This window comes from Piliocolobus tephrosceles, chromosome 3, assembly GCF_002776525.5.
Source record: "Piliocolobus tephrosceles isolate RC106 chromosome 3, ASM277652v3, whole genome shotgun sequence".
In the NCBI taxonomy this organism is placed as follows: domain Eukaryota; kingdom Metazoa; phylum Chordata; class Mammalia; order Primates; family Cercopithecidae; genus Piliocolobus; species Piliocolobus tephrosceles.
Genome location: NC_045436.1, coordinates 93,549,601 through 93,569,036, shown reverse-complemented (window position 1 = coordinate 93,569,036; position 19,436 = coordinate 93,549,601). Strand labels below are relative to the sequence as shown.

Genomic DNA, 19,436 nt, shown 5'->3' with positions numbered 1-19,436 from the left:
GACTCATATCATAATTCATAATCTACATTTGTATGAGCTTCCTGCACAGAATAGACTTTCAAAAGGTTTCACTTCTAAGTTAAGATACAGAGACTTTCATTCTAAATTAAGATGTAGGAGTTTTCAGCATCTGTATCTAATTCTACTTTGCCATGAAAAGAACATCATCTTATATAGTTGTAGGATCTTACTGATTCTTCCAGGGCATTGTGGGCAGCAGAAGGACTGGTCCCTAATGTCAGAAAGATTCTAGGTCAAATAGTTAAAAATTCAAATTTATGACACAATGGCATAGCATAGTTTTGTAATATTTAATTATGAATTTTTAAAAATTTTTGTTAAATGGATATGACAGCTTTAAATTTATATACATCCTGTTCAGGTTTTGTAGTGAAATGGTTCTTTCCTTAGCTCCTTCTACCTTGCAGTCTGTTTTTAAACGTGACCTACTTAAATGGATAGATTCTATATTCTTTCTAGAGGAATGCCTCATTTAGTGAGACACAATTTCTCTAACAAGAAAAATGCATTCAGAATGTAATTCCAAAGCCTCCAGGAAAAAGGCCTCTGAGTAGCTACATTATAGTGCTCCAGAATCCATGCACTAAAAAGTGCATCTTTCTTTTAAGAGAGGATCTCTAGGTTCTCACTTCCAGGTTATTTATTTATTATATTTATTTATGTATATTTATAAATATTTATTATTTATTTATTTATTATATTTTTATGCTTTTCTTTTCTCTGGTTCTCCATTCACAGCAATTGTGAAAAAAGAAGGGGCATTCGTCCTTCATTCATTTATTCAGTCAACAAACTTTTATTTAATGCCTATTGTGCGTACCTGAAACTGTTTTATGTACTGGAGACGTTTACAGCACTAACAGCTGACAGCAAAAACTCATGAAGAGATTTAAAAAAAAAAAAAAAATGTAATAAGCGGATACAACAGTATAAAACTTCAAATAGTTTAGGTACATTTAGTTTTATCTTCTCCCATTCTGAGAATGAGTAGCCAGCCAGGTTTCTTCCAGAGGGGCAAATGCGATGTCTCTTACTTGAGACTGTAGTTTCTTGTAAATGAAACAAATGTGAAAAATTTCAAAATTGAGTTGGGCTGGTTGTCATATGGAAGCCAGGGAGGCAGGATTAACTTGCCCTCAAAAACAGATCTGAAGCATTGACCTCAAACTGGAGCATAAGGCCAGGAAATGTCAGGACTAAGGAGATAAGAATAGGGAACACAGCAGCTCAGCAGCTTAACCTGACAAGCTGAAAGGCCAGTAGGGCAAAAATTAGTGATAGAGCTGGATTTTAAACATTCCATTTTTCATGCGCCCATGGGCAACTCCTCTGTAATTTTGATATAAGATTATTTTGGGAGTGAGATTCTCTTTGTGGGGAGGGGGAGTAGAAGAGTTAAACCTTCTTGGCCATGGCAAACTCAGGCCTTCCTTAGGTTTTATGCTTATATTTGTGTGTATGCGCCTGCATGTGCATGTGTGTACATGCGTGTATGTGTGTGTGTGCATGCGTGTGTATTTGTCGGAAGGGGCAGTAACTGCTCAGTTATGACAGAAGGCAACCCCTCCTTTTGTCCAAACCCCTCCCTTGGCACTTGGTAGGTGGTGCAGGTACTTGTGGGTTTTCACGCCTCTGTAGCCTCTGAGTACTTCATTGGATTACAGCAGAGTAATAATTAATGCTAATAATGAGGACTCAGTGGTGTCAAAAAAGATGAAATTCTTTTATATATGTCATTCATGTAAGAAAGCAATGACTGTTAGATCTTCCCCCAACTGCCTAATGAGGTTAATATTTTAATACTTGGATATTTGGAGGAGTAAATAAGTACTTTTGAAATTTGCTTATTGGTAAGAGCTTATTCCCTGATATTGCCAGAATGGATATATTATTGCTTTATGTAGCTTTAGTGATATTTCTATTGCTGTGTGAAAGTGAATCAGGGTAGCACTTTAATTTACATTTGTGATCAGGAGTATTATTTTACATGAAGATTAAAATTTGATTTGGAACAGGAGTCAAGAATTTACTTCATTAGGTCTGAATTCACATTTTCCACCTCATTTGAAATAAAATATTTTGTAAGTTAAAACATCTTAGCTGGGAAGTAATATTATAACAACATTTCACCAAAATTCTCAAGAAATATTTTAAAATCCAGAAGTCTTTCTACTGGTAATATTATTCCCCCACTGACTTCGTGTCAAAACCAAATGATGATGTATTTTCCTTAAGGCATTGTTTATATGGCAGATCTTCAACCATATATTACTAACAGTATGTACCTTATCAGACCTGACGAGATTACAGCCTGAAGAGTTATATTTGATTCATACAAGAGTGTGGACTTGAGTTTCAAAGGAATAATAAAGCCAAACTATTATAGTTCAAGTACTTTAATAAATATTAAATGATAAATAAGGCTGGTTCCACACTAGCTTCAGGGCCTGTGGATAATAAAAGAAAATCTTCAAATGGTGCCAAACGGTATTATGGCTGTCTTGCCTTTTATAATCTGTCTTTACCGCTCGCCACTGTAGTTGTCAGAGCTGGGAATGATGAGGTAAGATGTATAATTTTTGTTGCTGATGGAATTAAAAGTAAAGGAGACTTTAAAAGTAATCCATCTCTTTAGCAGGATAAATATAGAAATGTGCTTTTTGGTAATACTGTAATAGGTATTTAATCACTCCTCACCTACCTACTCTCTCTGAAAGTCAAGTTGTGAACTTCATGTTAAATGTGAAACATACCAGGTGATATCCATTTTCATTATTGTTAATTTCTGGTTTTAATGGAAACTAGAATTTAGTTATATCATCATGTTTGAGATGTCAAAACATGTTCCAGTGGGAGAGTGCAGAATGCCTATGATTCATAGAAGATCACTAAGTTATGTGATTATATGGAAGAAAAAGTAAGTGAAGCTGCTTTTCAGAGAAAGCCCATCAGTACTATTGTTATAAAGTCTACTGTGGGCTGGGCACGGTGGCTCATGCCCATAACCCCAGCACTTTGGGAGGCCGAGGCGGGTGGATCACCTGAGGTCAGTAGTTTGAGACCAGGCTGGCCAACATGGTGAAACCACATCTCTACCAAAAATACAAAAGTTAGCTGGGCATGGTGATAGGTGCCTGCAATCCCAGCTACTTGGGAGACTAAAGCAGGAGAATTGCTTGAACCTGGGAGGCAGAGGTTGCAGTGAACCGAGATTGTGCCATTGCATTCCTGCCTGGTCGACAAGAGCTAAAATCTGTCTCAGAAAACAAACAAACAAACAAACAAACAAACAAAAAACTGTGGCAGACAAATTCTAAGATGCCCTAATAATCCTGCCTCCTGTTGTTCATGCCCTTATACATTGAAATTGGGCTAGTCTAGGTTTTTTTTTCCCCAACCAATTGAATATGGAAAACATGATGGGATATCACTTCTGTGATTAGGCTAAAGAAGATAGTGACCTTCCCTTTTGCTTACTATACTCTTCCCTTTGGTGACTTTGATGAAACATGTTGCCATATTGGCACATGCAAGGAACTGAGGGCATCCTCCAGCCAACGGCCAGCTAGGAACTGAGACCCTCACGTCAACAAGTCCTGTAGGAACTGAGTACTGCCACCAATTATACCAGCATAGAAGCAGATCCTTCCTCAGTCAAGACTTATACAGTCACATTCTCTGGGATCTGGAGATTAGGATGGCTTCATATGAATTTTATGGGGAAACAACGGTTCAGCCCATAATGATAAACTATATAAAGTTTTATAATTATGTTTATAGCAAAAACTCTGTAGAACTTACTGTCTGTGAAGACCTTTTGCTTCCTTTTTATTCTTTATTTTAATATAATTATATATTTTTCAGATGATTTATATATATAAAAAAGCACATAGTTTAGCACATATATTTGCATATCCCTGTGTCCATAACAAAATTCGAATCTCTGTAAGCATATGTCTTTCATATACTTTATTATTATTATTATTATTATTTTTAGACAGAGCCTCCCTCTGTCACCCAGGCTAGAGTGCAGCACACATTCTCGGCTCACTGCAACCTCCATCTCCCCGGTTCAAGTGATTCTCCTGCCTCTGCCTCCTGAGTAGCTGGGATTACAGGTACCCACCACCACACCCGGCTAATTTTTGTATTTTTTTTTGGTAGAGATAAGATTTCGCCATGTTGGCCAGGCTTGTCTTGAACTCCTGGCCTCAAGCAATCTACCTGCCTCGGCCTCCCAAAGTGCGGGGATTACATGGGTGAGCTACTGTGCCCAGCCTCTTTGCTATACTTTAGGTGTAACACTTTACAGTATTTATGGTATTGCTGTTAGAGGCATTTTGAAAATCTGCCTTTACTTTTTGTATTTGCTTGTATACTTCTAAATAAGTTGGAAGTAGCTTAAGAGTAAGGACTTGTTGGGGTTGGAGCAAGATGGCCGAATAGGAACAGCTCCAGTCTCCAGCTCCCCGTGCAAGCGACACAGAAGACAGGTGATTCTGCATTTTCAACTGAGGTACTGGGTTCATCTCACTAGGGAGTGCCGGACAATCAGTGCTGGTCAGCTGCTACGGCCTGACCAGCAAGAGCTGAAGCAGGGCGAGGCATCACCTCACATGGGAAGCTCAAGGGGGAAGGGAATCCCTTTTCCTAGCCAAGGGAACTGAGACACACAACACCTGGAAAATCAAGTAACTCCCACCCCAATACTGCGCTGTACCAAGGGTCTTAGCAAACGGGCACACCAGGAGATTATATCCCACACCTGGCCTGGAGGGTCCCATGCCCACCCACGGAGCCTCCCTCATTGCTAGCACAGCAGTCTGCTATCCAACTGCAAGGCAGCAGCAAGGCTGGGGGAGGGGCACCCGCCATTGGTGAGGCTTAAGTAGGTAAACAAAGCCGCTGGGAAGCTCAAACTGGGTGAAGCTCACAGCAGCTCAAGGAGCCCTACTTGTCTCTGTAGACTCCCCCTCTGGGGACAGGGCACAGCTAATCAACAACAACAACAACAACGAAGCAGCAGAAGCCTCTGCAGAGGCAAACGACTCTGTCTGACAGCTTTGAAGAGAGCAGTGGATCTCCCAACACGGAGGGTGGGATCTGAGAATGGACAGACTGCCTGCTCAAGTGGATCCCTGACCCCTGAGTAGCCTAACTGGGAGACATCCCCCACTAGGAGCAGACCAACACCCCACACCTCACACGGTGGAGTACACCCCTGAGAGGAAGCTTCCAAAGCAAGAATCAGACAGGTACACTTGCTGTTCAGCAGTATTCTATCTTCTGCAGCCTCTGCTGCTGATACCCAGGCAAACAGGGTCTGGAGTGGACCTCAAGCAATCTCCAACAGACCTACAGCTGAGGGTCCTGACTGTTAGAAGGAAAACTAACAAACAGGAAGGACACCCACACCAAAATCCCATCAGTACGTCACCATCATCAAAGACCAGAGGCACATAAAACCACAAAGATGGGGAAAAAGCAAGGCAGAAAAGCTGGAAATTCAAAAAATAAGAGCACATCTCCTCCTGCAAAGGAAAGCAGCTCATCGCCAGCAACGGATCAAAGCTGGATGGAGAATGACTTTGATGAGATGAGAGAAGAAGGCTTCAGTCCATCAAAATTCTCAGAGCTAAAGGAGTAATTACATACCCAGCACAAAGAAACTAAACATCTTGAAAAAAGAGTGGAAGAATTGATAACTAGAATAATTAATGCAGAGAAGGCCATGAATGAACTGACAGAGATGAAAACCATGACACGAGAAATACGTGACAAATGCACAAGCTTCAGTAACCGACTTGATCAACTGGAAGAAAGAGTATCAGTGATGGAGGATCAAATGAATGAAGTGAAGTGAGAAGAGAAATCTAAAGAAAAAAAGAAGAAAAAGAAATGAACAAAGCCGGCAAGAAGTATGGGATTATGTAAAAAGACCAAATCTACGTCTGATTGGAGTGCCTGAAAGTGAGGGGGAAAATGGAATCAAGTTGGAAATGAGGGGGAAAATGGAATCAAGTTGGAAAACACTCTTCAGGATATCATTCAGGAGAACTTCCCTAACCTAGTAGGTCAGGCCAACATTCAAATTCAGGAAATACAGAGAACGCCACAAAGATACTCCTCCAGAAGAGCAACTCCAAGACACATAATTGCCAGATTCACCAAAGTTGAAATGAAGGAAAAAATCTTAAGGGCAGCCAGAGAGAAAGGTCGGGTTACCCACAAAGGGAAGCCCATCAGACCAACAGCAGATCTCTCAGCAGAAACTCTATAAGCCAAAAGAGAGTGGGGGCCAATATTCAACATTCTTAAAGAAAAGAATTTTAAATCCAGAATTTCATATCCAGCCAAACTAAGTTTCATAAGTGAAGGAGAAATAAAATCCTTTACAGATAAGCAAATGCTTAGAGATTTTGTAACCACCAGGCCTGCCTTACAAGAGACCCTGAAGGAAGCACTAAACATAGAAAGGAACAACCAGTACCAGCCATTGCAAAAACATGCCAAAATGTAAACACCATCGAGGCTAGGAAGAAACTGCATCAACTAACGAGCAAAATAACCAGTTAATATCATAATAGCAGGATCAAGTTCACACATAACAATATTAACCTTAAATGTAAATGGACTAAATGTTTAAAGGCACAGACTGGCAAACTGGATAAAGAGTCAAGACCCATCAGTTTGCTGTATTCAGGAGCCCCATCTCACATGCAGAGACATACATAGGCTCAAAATAAAGGGATGGAGGAAGATCTACCAAGCAAATGGAGAACAAAAAAAAGCAGGGGTTGCAATCCTAGTCTCTGATAAAACAGACTTTAAACCATCAAAGATCAAAAGAGACAAAGAAGGCCATTACATACTGGTAAAGGGATCAATTCAACAGGAAGAGCTAACTATCCTAAATATATATGCACCCAATACAGGAGCACCCAGATTCATAAAGCACGTCCTTAGAGACTTACAAAGAGACTTAGACTCCCATACAATAATAATGGCCCATACAATAATAATGGGAGACTTCAATACCCCACTGTCAACATTAGAGAGATCAACGAGACAGAAAGTTAATAAGGATATCCAGGAAATGAACTCATCTCTGCAGCAAGCAGACCTAATAGACATCTACAGAACTCTTCACCCCAAATCAACAGAATATACATTCTTCTCAGCACCACATTGCACTTATTCCAAAATTGACCACATAATTGGAAGTAAAGCACTCCTCAGCAAATGTACAAGAACAGAAATTATAACAAACTGTCTCTCAGACCACAGTGCAATCAAACTAGAACTCAGGACTAAGAAACTCAATCAAAACCGCTCAACTACATGGAAACTGAATAACGTGCTCCTGAATGACTACTGGGTACATAATGAAATGAAGGCAGAAATTAAGATGTTCTTTGAAACCAATGAGAACAAAGATACAACATACCAGAATCTCTGGGACACATTTAAAGCAGTGTGTACAGGGACATTGATAGCACTAAATGCCCACAAGAGAAAGCTGGAACGATCTAAAATTGACACTCTAACATCACAATTAAAAGAACTAGAGAAGCAAGAGCAAACACATTCAAAAGCTAGCAGAAGGCAAGAAATAACTAAGATCAGAGCAGTTCTGAAGGAGAAAGAGACACAAAAAACCCTCCAAAAAATCAATGAATCCTGGAGTTGGTTTTTTGAAAAGATCAACAAAATTGATAGACCGCTAGCAAGACTAATAAAGAAGAAAAGAGAGAAGAATCAAATAGACACAATAAAAAATGATAAAGGGGATATCACCACCGACCCCATAGAAATACAAACTACCGTCAGAGAATACTATAAACACCTCTACACAAATCAACTAGAAAATCTAGAAGAAATGGATAATTTCCTGGACACTTACACTCTCCCAAGACTAAACCAGGAAGAAGCTGAATCCCTGAATAGACCAATAGCAGGCTCTGAAATTGAGGCAATAATTAATAGCCTACCAACCAAAAAAAGTCCAGGACCAGATGGATTCACAGCTGAATTCTACCAGAGGTACAAGGAGGAGCTGGTACCATTCCTTCTGAAACTATTCCAATCAATTGAAAAAGAGGGAATCCTCCCTATCTCATTTTATGAGGCCAATATCATCCTGATACCAAAGCCTGGCAGAGACACAACAAAAAAAGAGAATTTTAGACCAATATCCCTGATGAACATCGATGCAAAAATCCTCCATAAAATACTGGCAAACCGAATCCAGCAGCACATCAAAAAGCTTATCCACCATGATCAAGTGGGCTTCATCCCTGTGATGCAAGGCTGGTTCAACATTCGCAAATCAATAAACGTAATCCAGCATATAAACAGAACCAAAGACAAAAACCACATGATTATCTCAATAGATGCAGAAAAGGCCTTTGACAAAATTCAACAGCCCTTCATGCTAAAGACTCTCAATAAATTCTGTATTGATGGAACATATCTCAAAATAATAAGAGCTATTTATGACAAACCCACAGCCAATATCATACTGAATGGGCAAAAACTGGAAAAATTCCCTTTGAAAACTGGCACAAAGCAAGGATGCCCTCTCTCAGCACTCCTATTCAACATAGTGTTGGAAGTTCTGGCAAGGGCAATCAGGCAAGAGAAAGAAATAAAGAGTATTCGGTTAGGAAAAGAAGAAGTCAAATTGTCCCTGTTTGCAGATGACGTGACTGTATATTTAGAAAACCCCATTGTCTCAGCCCAAAATCTCCTTAAGCTGATAAGAAACTTCAGCAAAGTCTCAGGATACAAAATTAATGTGCAAAAATCACAAGCATTCTTATACACCAGTAACAGACAAACAGAAAGCCAAATCATGAATGAACTTCCATTCACAATTGCTTCAAAGAGAATAAAATACCTAGGAATCCAACTTACAAGGGATGTAAAGGACCTCTTCAGAGAGAACTACAAACCACTGCTCAGTAAAATAAAAGAGGACACAAACAAATGGAAGAGCATACCATGCTCATGGATAGGAAGAATCAATATCATGAAAATGGCCATACTGCCCAAGGTAATTTATAGATTCAATGCCATCTCCATCAAGCTACCAATGAGTTTCTTCACAGAATTGGAAAAAACTGCTTTAAAGTTCATATGGAACCAAAAAAGAGCCCGCATTGCCAGGACAATCCTAAGTCAAAAGAACAAAGCCGGAGGCATCACGCTACCTGACTTCAAACTATACTACAAGGCTACAGTAACCAAAACAGCATGGTACTGGTACCAAAACAGAGATATAGACCAATGGAACAGAACAGAGCCCTCAGAAATAATACCACACATCTACAGCCATCTGATCTTTGACAAACCTGAGAAAAACAAGAAATGGGGAAAGGATTCCCTATTTAATAAATGGTGCTGGGAAAATTGGCTAGCCATAAGTAGAAAGCTGAAACTGGATCCTTTCCTTACTCCTTCTATGAAGATTAATTCAAGATGGATTAGAGACTTAAATGTGAGACCTAATACCATAAAAACCCTAGAAGAAAACCTAGGTAATACCATTCAGGACATAGGCATGGGCAAGGACTTCATGTCTAAAACACCAAAAGCAACGGCAACAAAAGCCAAAATAGACAAATGGGATCTAATTAAACTAAAGAGCTTCTGCACAGCAAAAGAAACTACCATCAAAGTGAACAGGCAACCCACAGAATGGGAGAAAGTTTTGCAATCATCTGACAAAGGGCTAATATCCAGAACCTACAAAGAACTCAAACAAATTTACAAGAAAAAAACAAACAGCCCCATCAAAAAGTGGGCAAAGGATATGAACAGACATTTCTCAAAAGAAGACATTCATACAGCCAACAGACACATGAAAAAATGCTCATCATCACTGGCCATCAGAGATATGCGAATCAAAACCACAAATGAGATACCATCTCACACCAGTTAGAATGACAATCATTAAAAAGTCAGGAAACAACAGGTGCTGGAGAGGATGTGGAGAAATAGGGACAATTTTACAGTGTTGGTGGGATTGTAAACTAGTTCAACCATTATGGAAAACAATATGGCGATTCCTCAAGGATCTAGAACTAGAAGTACCATAAGACCCAGCCATCCCATTACTGGGTATATACCCAAAGGATCATAAATCATGCTGCTATAAAGACACATGCACACGTATGTTTATTGTGGCACTATTCACAATAGCAAAGACTTGGAATCAACCCAAATGTCCATCAGTGACAGACTGGATTAAGAAAATGTGGCACATATACACCATGGAAAACTATGCAGCCATAAAAAAGGATGAATTTTTGTCCTTTGTAGGGACATGGATGCAGCTGGAAACCATCATTCTCAGCAAACTATCACAAGAACAGAAAACCAAACACCGCATGTTCTCACTCATAGGTGGGAACTGAACAATGAGATCACTTGGACTCGGGAAGGGGAACATCGCACACCGGGGCCTATCATGGGGAGGGGACGAGGGGAGGGATTGCATTGGGAGTTATACCTGATGTAAATGACGAGTTGATGGGTGCTGATGATTTGATGGGTGCAGCACACCAACATGGCACAAGTATACATATGTAACAAACCTGCACGTTATGCACATGTACCCTAGAACTTAAAGTATAATAATAGTAAAAAAAAAAAAAAAAAAAAAAGAGTAAGAACTTGTTAAAAAGATAGGGAGTTTGAAGAATTTGCATTTATTTGAAGTAGGTATAATTTTCGATAGTGGTAGGTCCAGAGAATATCTGTCTTTGTATTTGGGAATCCAGATATAATGGAGATACACTGTTAGAGACGATCTAATGCTGGGCTGATTTATTAAGACACTGTGTTTTTGACACTTTGAGCTATTAATAGCACTGTACGTGTTTGAAATATTTTTCTAAATGGCCAAAAAATATCTACATTATATACAACAGTTCATTATAGCATACACCAGTGGTTCTCAAAGTGCGTCTGCAGACCCAGGGAGTGCCAAAAACTCTCTTAGGGGATCTTCAAAGTCAAAACTATTTCCAAACTAAAACTAAAACATTATTTGCCTTTTATTTTAAAAAGTTTTGACATTTTTATATGTGTTGACATGTGTTGCATCATAAATGCAAAAGAAACAGAGGATGAGATTGCTGGAGGCTTTGCATTAATCAAGGCAGTGGTGTTAAACTACTGGTATTTGTATTTTAAAATAGGGATAATAATATTGCCAATATAAGAGGATTGTTGTAAGATTTAAATCAGATATTTTGTGTATAAGTTTTCAACTAATGACCACAATACACTGCTACCCTTATCAGCAACATGTGTTTATACCATGTTTTTGTCTCTCACTACCATTTATTTTGTGTTGTGATGAGTGATTTTGGTTACGTTTATGTGTATATGTACTGCCACCAAAAAATCAAAGAAGAATATTAAGATAATTCTTAAAACACAAGTTTATAGTGGTTCATGTTTCTTCAAAGAAATGGTTAGGGAAACATAGAAAGGTCAAGATGAGCAAGCAATTAGGGATTTTTGGAAATCTTTGATACTAGGAAGAGCATCAAAAACCTAGGAAGTTGAACCAACAATTGTAAGGAAAGTGGTTAACAGAACGTGTGACTGAACAGAGAACATTCTCCATTAGGGATAAACTATAATTACCTGATTTAGCACTTATTCCATTGGCAATTCAATTTCCATATATGCATCCTCTGCTCTAAATAGGTATGTCTATATTGGGTTATTTAGCTTGTTACAATAATATATACTTAATATAAAAATGAGAAAGAATAGTATTGTTTTGTGCAGTTTCCACTATTTTCCCCAAGTCTAAATTTAGCATTGTTCTATACTGCACTCTGTCAAACATCAAGTCAATGAAAAATAAAATTAGATTGTTGAATTATGTGCTATTCACTTAATTCTAAATTTGAATTATCATTGTTTCAAAATGAAACCAAAGGATAAGTAAATGCAAAGGCTTTATGTCATTTTGTTATGATGTTTATTGTGTTTTATTATTTTTTGCTTTATTTATTTTTGCCTTTTTCTGTTTTTTTAAAACAGATCATCAGAAACTAGAAAGAGAAGCTAGAATCTGCCGTCTTTTGAAGCACCCTAATATTGGTGAGAACATATTTTTAATGTTTTTAAAATGTTAATTTAAAATTTTATGTTATGTACCACAATAAAATGCTAATTTGATAATCTAGAATATTTATAACTTTTGAAAAATAGGTTCCTAACTTTCAATCTTGGTTACATTTGATTCCTCAAAGTTTTCCTGTGTTTGTTGTTTGTTTTTTGATGCAATCTTGGAAGTAGAAATGTGAAAAATTAAACTAAGTTTGTAGAAACAAGGATACTAAATTAATTAATAGTGTATGTTTCCTGTTGCGCTGATAGTTGACTGTATACCAACCAGTAGAAAACCTGAGTGTAATTTAAGAATAAATAAATAAATTTAGGTATCCCTGATTATATTAGCTTTATTTTAACCACATAATTTGGAGTCTGCTATGTTAATGAGTTCAATGTCCTTTCTGTAGAGTTGTGTAAAATGAAAACAATAATCCTTTACCTAATTGGGAAAATAGTTGTGAAGGTAAAAATGAAACAAGTATAACAATTTTTTGAAGTTATATATATTTTTTTTCAAAAGTTTATGATTATGTATAAACACTTTAAAAATAATATAAGGTCTCATTTGAATAGTGCTTTTATGTGTCTTTAAGAATTGCTCAGCTACTGCTGCTGAAGTATGGAAAGACAGTATTTTATGTCATCACTTTAGTCAGCTCAATTACATTCCATATATTCTGTTAGAAGTTTACTTCAGGCCAGGTACGGTGGCTTATGCCTGTAATCCCAGCACTTTGGAGGGCTGAGGCAGAAGGATCGCTTGAACCTAGGAGTTCAAGACCAGCCTGGGCAATATGGCAAGACCGTATCTCTATAAACTATTGAAAAAATTACCTGGATGTGGTAGTGTGCATGTATGGTCCAAGATACTAGAGAGGCTGAGATGGGAGGATCGCTTGAGCCCAGGAGGTTGAGGCTGCAATGAGCCATACATTTCAGACAGCCTGGGTGACAGAATGAGACCTTGTCTCCAAAAACAAAAAAGTTCACCTTATAGTTACTGATTTGATTCCAGAAATAGTAAAAGGACTTCAGAATATGTATCTCTCATGAATTATAAAATAGCATAACTGTTTTCAAAATTTTAAAAAAGTGATGAATATAAGAAACAAAGAAGAAAAACACAGGAAAGAAAAAGTAAATCCAGAAATATGTGTAAACTAGATTCTGTGATAATAGGTTTGATTATTTTGGAAGAATGTTACTGTCCCAGCTCCCTCAATTTTATTGTTAACCTAAGTATTTCTGATCTGGAAGCAGTGAGAAAAGGGGTAACAGTGATGTAGAATTTGCAAAATCTCTAACTGAAAAGTTTACAAGTGTTTTAATTTTATGTGTAGGAGCATTCAATTTCTATTCCTGCTTTGATGTTTTTAGTACCCTGCACTTGGTGGGTGCATCTTAGGGTCTTAAGTGAGTGGCTACTATGGGTAAAAAAATTTGTAACCGTGGCAAATTCACCTATATCATTCACTCACTCAACAAGTTACATTTCTAGGTGTATAGTAGGAACAAAACATACCGCCAGCTGACTAAAAGGAACCTTCTGGTTTGAGGAGAGAACAAAACAACTCTAACATGATAAATCTACCTCTTTACAAGCATTTTTTTCTGACAAAAATTTATGGCATTTCTTGTTTGGCTGTATTGGTTTGCTAAGACTGCCAGTAACAGAGTACCACAGACTGGGTAGTTTAGGCAACAGAAATTTATTTTCTCATAGCTCTGGAAGCCAGAAATCTAAGATGAAGGTGTTGTCAGGTTTGGTTTCTTCTGAGACCTCCTTCCTAAGCAAGTAGGTGGCTGTCGTCTCCCTGTGTCTTCACATGGTCTTCCCTCTGTATGATGTCTGTGTCCTCATTTCTTCTTGTAAGGACACCAGTCATATTGGATTAGGGCCCACACTGATAACCTCATTCTCACCTAATTATCCCTTTAGACACTTTATATGCAAATAATACAGTCACATTCTGAAGTATCAAGGTTAGTATACCACCACAGGAATTTTGGGAGGACATCATTTGCCCATAACATTGGCTAAAGAGAAATTACCCAATGAACCACTGTAGTTCAAAGATTACTTCTCTTGCTCAGGTTTAAGATAAAATCAAATCTTTGTTTAGTGAACTTGCAATTCCTGTGCAGAAAGTTGTTATTTGTTTGTTTTGGTTTTATTTGGTTTGTATCAGGTCCTCCTATGAGACTCAATTTTTGTGGATAATGAAACTAGTTTCTTCCATTTCCTCTAGGATACCAAAGTCAAACATTCGAAAAACTGCCAACCTAAAACAAGAACTCTTTTCATTCTGACACTACATGCAGACTAAACTTATAAAAAGAGAAAGTATGCTGGGGAAAGTTCTAAACCTTTGTGACCTAGATAGCATCATCAGCACCTTCTGACCCAGTGTACATCTTTTTTCGGGGATCCATAACAGCCAAAGGTCATAATTCCTTGGTTACCTCACTGGAGGTTTTCTTCCATCTTTTAAGATTTCAGGAGTACAAAAGGAACTGTGACAATTTTAGGTCCTTGAACCCTAGGACCCATTTCTAACCACAAGAGAGATTTCAAGTGATCCTTTATCTCAGGGTATAAGTCATAGATGGATTACATTTATGAGACATAATCTCAAAAATTACAGCACTGGCAAATTCACCTATATCATTCACTCACTCAACAAGTTACATTTCTAGGTGTATAGTAGGAACAAAACAGACCAATATCCCTGCCCTCATGGAGCTTGCATTTTTGGGGGAGACAGACAGTAAACAAAGCACTGGGTATTAGATGGTAATAACTATTGAGGAAAAATAGGAAGCAGAGAGGGAAATATAGGGTATTGGAGTATTCCAATTTTAAATAGTTGGTCAGGACCATTTCATTTGAATGAAGACCTAAAAGATGGGAGGAAGGAAGTCATTTGGCTCCCCGGGGCAGGGGCGGGGAGGAACATTGTAGGCAGAGGGAACAAACAGCCTGCTTAAGGGCCCTAAGGTCAGTAGATTCCACCAAAGCTTTTTATCTAATGAGAGAAGTAGATGAGTTCTTTTTCATTTTATCTTACCTTAACTGATGAATCTCCATGCCATGTAATCTGACAGTGTTGTGTTTATTCATGTAAAGAACGATTTTATTTATTTATTTTTTTTATTATACTTTAAGTTCTAGGGTACATGTGCATAACGTGCAGGTTACATATGTATACATGTGCCATGTTGGTGTGCTGCACCCATCAACTCGTCAGCACCCATCAATTCATCATTTATATCAGGTAAAACAGCATCCATAACAACAGTGACTGTCATAAAATAGTAAGCAACAGCCAACAAAGGAGGAGTGTTTTAAAGACAGATGCCATAAGTGGACATCTGCAAATGCATTGGAGAGTAGTTGAACCCAAGGTTATGTGGGGAGTACTGCAGTTCCTGTGGAGAGATCGTCTCACTGGTTAACAGCACCACATGAATCTCTAGTACTCAATCATGACTGAATCAGATTACACAGGGAAAACAGAATTTGCTCTTGATTTCCCTGATATAGGTAATACGATGTCAAAGTAATATCAGACTCTTATCCTCTTCTCCCTTTTCTCTATTTTATTATTTGGTTGGTTTTAAAATCAGCTAGGCTTTAGAACTTTAAGGAAGGAAATAACTATTTTTGACAGTCTTTTCCCCTGTGAAAAGGTGCTTGTTTCATTTTTATATTTGCATGTGTCTTTCTCTTGGCACAGAATCAATAATCTTGAAAACTTGCAGCAAGTAAAAGTTTTCTCCCAAAAAAACACATTTTAAACTGACTAAAAATGATGATTCATTAAACTACTTTTTTCATGTGTTATTTTTTATGTTTTTCTGATTTTAAAAGTAATACAGTTAGTGGAAAATTTGGAAAATACAACATTGTATAAAGAAGAAACTGGAGGGCTCAACTTTTAATATTTGATTTATTCATTTTTTCCTTTTTATAATAAATGTTATATATATGCTAATTTTCAGCATTCTGTTGTGTGCATTTTCATACCCCTTTAGATATACTATGAAAATGGTCTCACCCAACAAAATTTCTTGAGTATGTAAACATTGGCAAGTTTTGTTCTAGGCTATATGCACTAGTGATGAAACAGTGACTGAGAGAGACAATGCCCCTCTTTTCCCAAGCTTTTCATCCTAGTGTATAAAGAAAACACCATAATAATGTCATAAGGATTAGTTCTATGCAGAGAATTGAAATAGGATGATTTGATACCAGGGGACCGGATGGCTACTATCAAAAACAAACAGAGCCAGACACCAGTTAAAGCTGATACAGATTTTGTTTTGTACTATTGCAATCGGGGAAAGAACTGAACTTCATTCCAAGCACAGCAATGACAGCTGGGGATTTATAGTCAAGGAGCAGAGTGAGGGTGTCAGTGGATGGAAGATTTTTAAGAGGAGACATCAAGGATAGGGAGATTCTTGCTGAACTGGACTAACAAGATTCTTGCTAAAGGCAGGCCAAGGACTTAGACATTAAGGGTAGAGAATGAAGACCTTGATCAGATATTAAAGGTGGGAAATCACTTAGTAGGATTCTTCATTTAGACTGGCTTCTGAAGGTTAGGGACATTGCCCAAGGATGAGATCTAGTTGAAAAGAGGAACCTGCCTGATGTTTGGTTAGGGAGAGAGTCTTGGTCACTGCTTTAGAGTGGCTTGTCAGGCAAGATGTATCGTTGGAGGTCACATTTAAACTGATATCTAAATGACAGGTAGAAGCCATCATGAAAAAGAGAAAGAGTTTCAGGCACAAAGAGCCCTCTTTGTTAGGGGAAAAGTGGGGAAACCAGTAGATGGACTGCCTTGGGGGAAAGGGAGTGACTGAACAGGGTAGGTAGATATTTAACCATGTAGGGTTTCGTTAACTAGATTTGGGAGTTTGGGTTTCATTCTACATGCGATGGGAAACCAATAGTAGGATTTTAAGCAAAAGTGTATCATAATCTGCTTTGCTGTGTCTGCTGTGTATAAAATGGTTTCCTAGTCACTTGAGCACAATCAGGGATAATAGTGTTTAGTCAGGCTATCAGAATCTAGTCTTATCAGCTGAGTACCCCTCAACCACATCTTCTTGGATAAGAATTTAAACAGGTCCAGGCTGGTTCTCCCTTTGGTGTGGTCCACATGATCCAAGAAAGCACCATGCATCTTTTGGCTCAACAAATTGCAGAGTACAGCCCATTTTTAAAGAAGCTCCATCTTTGCTGTGCTCTAGCCAGGCAATTTTTGTTTGAACCTCAAACTGGAAAGATTATAGTTGACATTAAGATGTTGAAGCAATTTGAGGAGAACACCTTACTTTGTGCTTAGGTTAATGTTTGATCATTCTGTTCACCTTTTATTTTAATAAAATGGGCTTACTTTTCTTTGAGGAATTAACAAATTTATTGTAAGCTAGAAATTCTGAGCTATATGTCAACATATATATCAAATAAGTAAGAGAAAAATACCTTTTAGGTATTGAAATAAAATATTTGAGGTGATAGCCAAATTCTCAAAATTATTTGATATTCATACTGTTTTTATTCTTGGTCTTTGATTTGAGGAATTTATTGAAACTTATGGTGAAGCTCAAATAACAAATAATGGTAAAGAGAAAATAGGAAAACAAGAAAAAAAAATTGAATTCAACTATAAGAGTCCAAAAACAGCTGGGCCAGAAAAGGATAAGAAAAAATATTGGTAACTTTGATCTGACTTATCTGATTGTCCCAAGTGAGAAGATATTCATGTATGGGCCTTTATTTGGGAAAAGATCAACATTTGAGACAACTTTGCAGTTCATGGGATGATTAATTCTATTGCTGGGTTATCCCATTCCCTAAAGACTTTTATTTACATTTTGTATAGATTTTAGAAAGAGCAAGATAATTTTTTGAAAGTTTGAAGCAACATTTATATTTGTAGATTAACACTATCTTTATAAAGTAAGCGTTTCCCATCATAATATGGCTTAATGAACTTCAGTAGCTAGAGAGCAAATGGAAGAGCTATGTACCCTTTTGAATCTAGTCTTTAGTGATACCCTGGAACCCCTAGTGCAGTGAATTAATTAACCTTTCTGAGATTATGTCATAGCTCAATGATTACCTCCTCTCTACTGACTTTCCTACCCCCCACCCCAAAATGCATAAACACACTCGTACACTACAAGGTGTAACAGAAAATAAGAAGCATAGTATTTATGGAAAGCTCTATAGATTCACTGGGGCACAGTTTATTCTTCTGATTCTGGCCTGCTCTGTGATTTGCTATACAATCCCATCCACTCACTAAGTTCTAGTTCCTCTCTTTGTAAAGCAGAGAAAATATTTGCCTTTTTTATTTCCTTCTAAGAATCAATAGAGAGAATGAGGTAATGCATCTTATTTTGGTGAGGAGTTAATATACTTTGTAAGACAATTAATTTAAATAAACAGTTCAGTAGATTATTATGGGGTACTGCTTACCAAGTAGTAACTAATTACTGCGTTTCTTAGCATTTAGTAGTATCTTTCTGAGATGTGCATATTCAACAATGGGGAAATATATTTCAGAAACTTTCAAGTATCATATATTGTATATGATATATATGTTATATATAGTATATAATATATGATATGTATTATACATAATCAGATAATTATAATATTCCAAAGCAGATCTTTTATATTATCTAGCATAAACTCTAATTTTTTTGTTTTAATATTTAGGAAAGCTAAGATTTTCCAAATGTATATGATTTGTCCAAAGTCACGGTTCTTTAATGGTATTGCCAGACCTAAATTGTTGATTGCCTCTGTAAAGAGATGACAGTGTTTAGGGAATCTAACTTGAAGCAGCAAGATTGAAAAAGCAATGTTTGTGTTCCCTTTTGAGGAGCGTTTTGAGGTTGTTTTTGGTTCAAATCAATTCCTCCCCTCACATAAGATAAACATTAACTGAAAAACTTTCGATACTAATACAGGAAGAGAAAGCCTTTACACTTTAGAGAGCATAAGTTACAGCTACCTACCACATATATTAGCCCTGGTGTAGAACCAGTGTGTTTAAGAAAGGTGCTCTGCTTAAAGATGTTTTATTGTTTGACATATATAACAGTACATAAAATTTCATGTGCTGACAGGTAGAGATTAAAGAATATGTAAGAGCCTTTACTTTCTATGAAGGCATGTTTCCCATTCCTATGAGTAATAATGGCATTTAGGATCTATATAATTTTCTTTTCCTAAAATTTAAAACTGGAAGGACTCT

General features: G+C 37.4%; 1 protein-coding gene across 11 annotated transcripts in view; it reads left to right on the top strand.

The window, feature by feature from the left end:
• The window catches only part of CAMK2D (calcium/calmodulin dependent protein kinase II delta), a 322,111-nt gene that overhangs the window by 94,983 nt on the left and 207,692 nt on the right, over window positions 1-19,436 (top strand). For all 11 annotated transcript variants that reach the window (XM_023220019.2, XM_023220022.2, XM_023220030.2 and 8 more), the window contains exon 3: window positions 12,085-12,144. In XM_023220019.2, coding sequence (XP_023075787.1) covers window positions 12,085-12,144 — 60 coding nt within the window. The remainder of the gene's footprint in view (window positions 1-12,084; window positions 12,145-19,436) is intronic.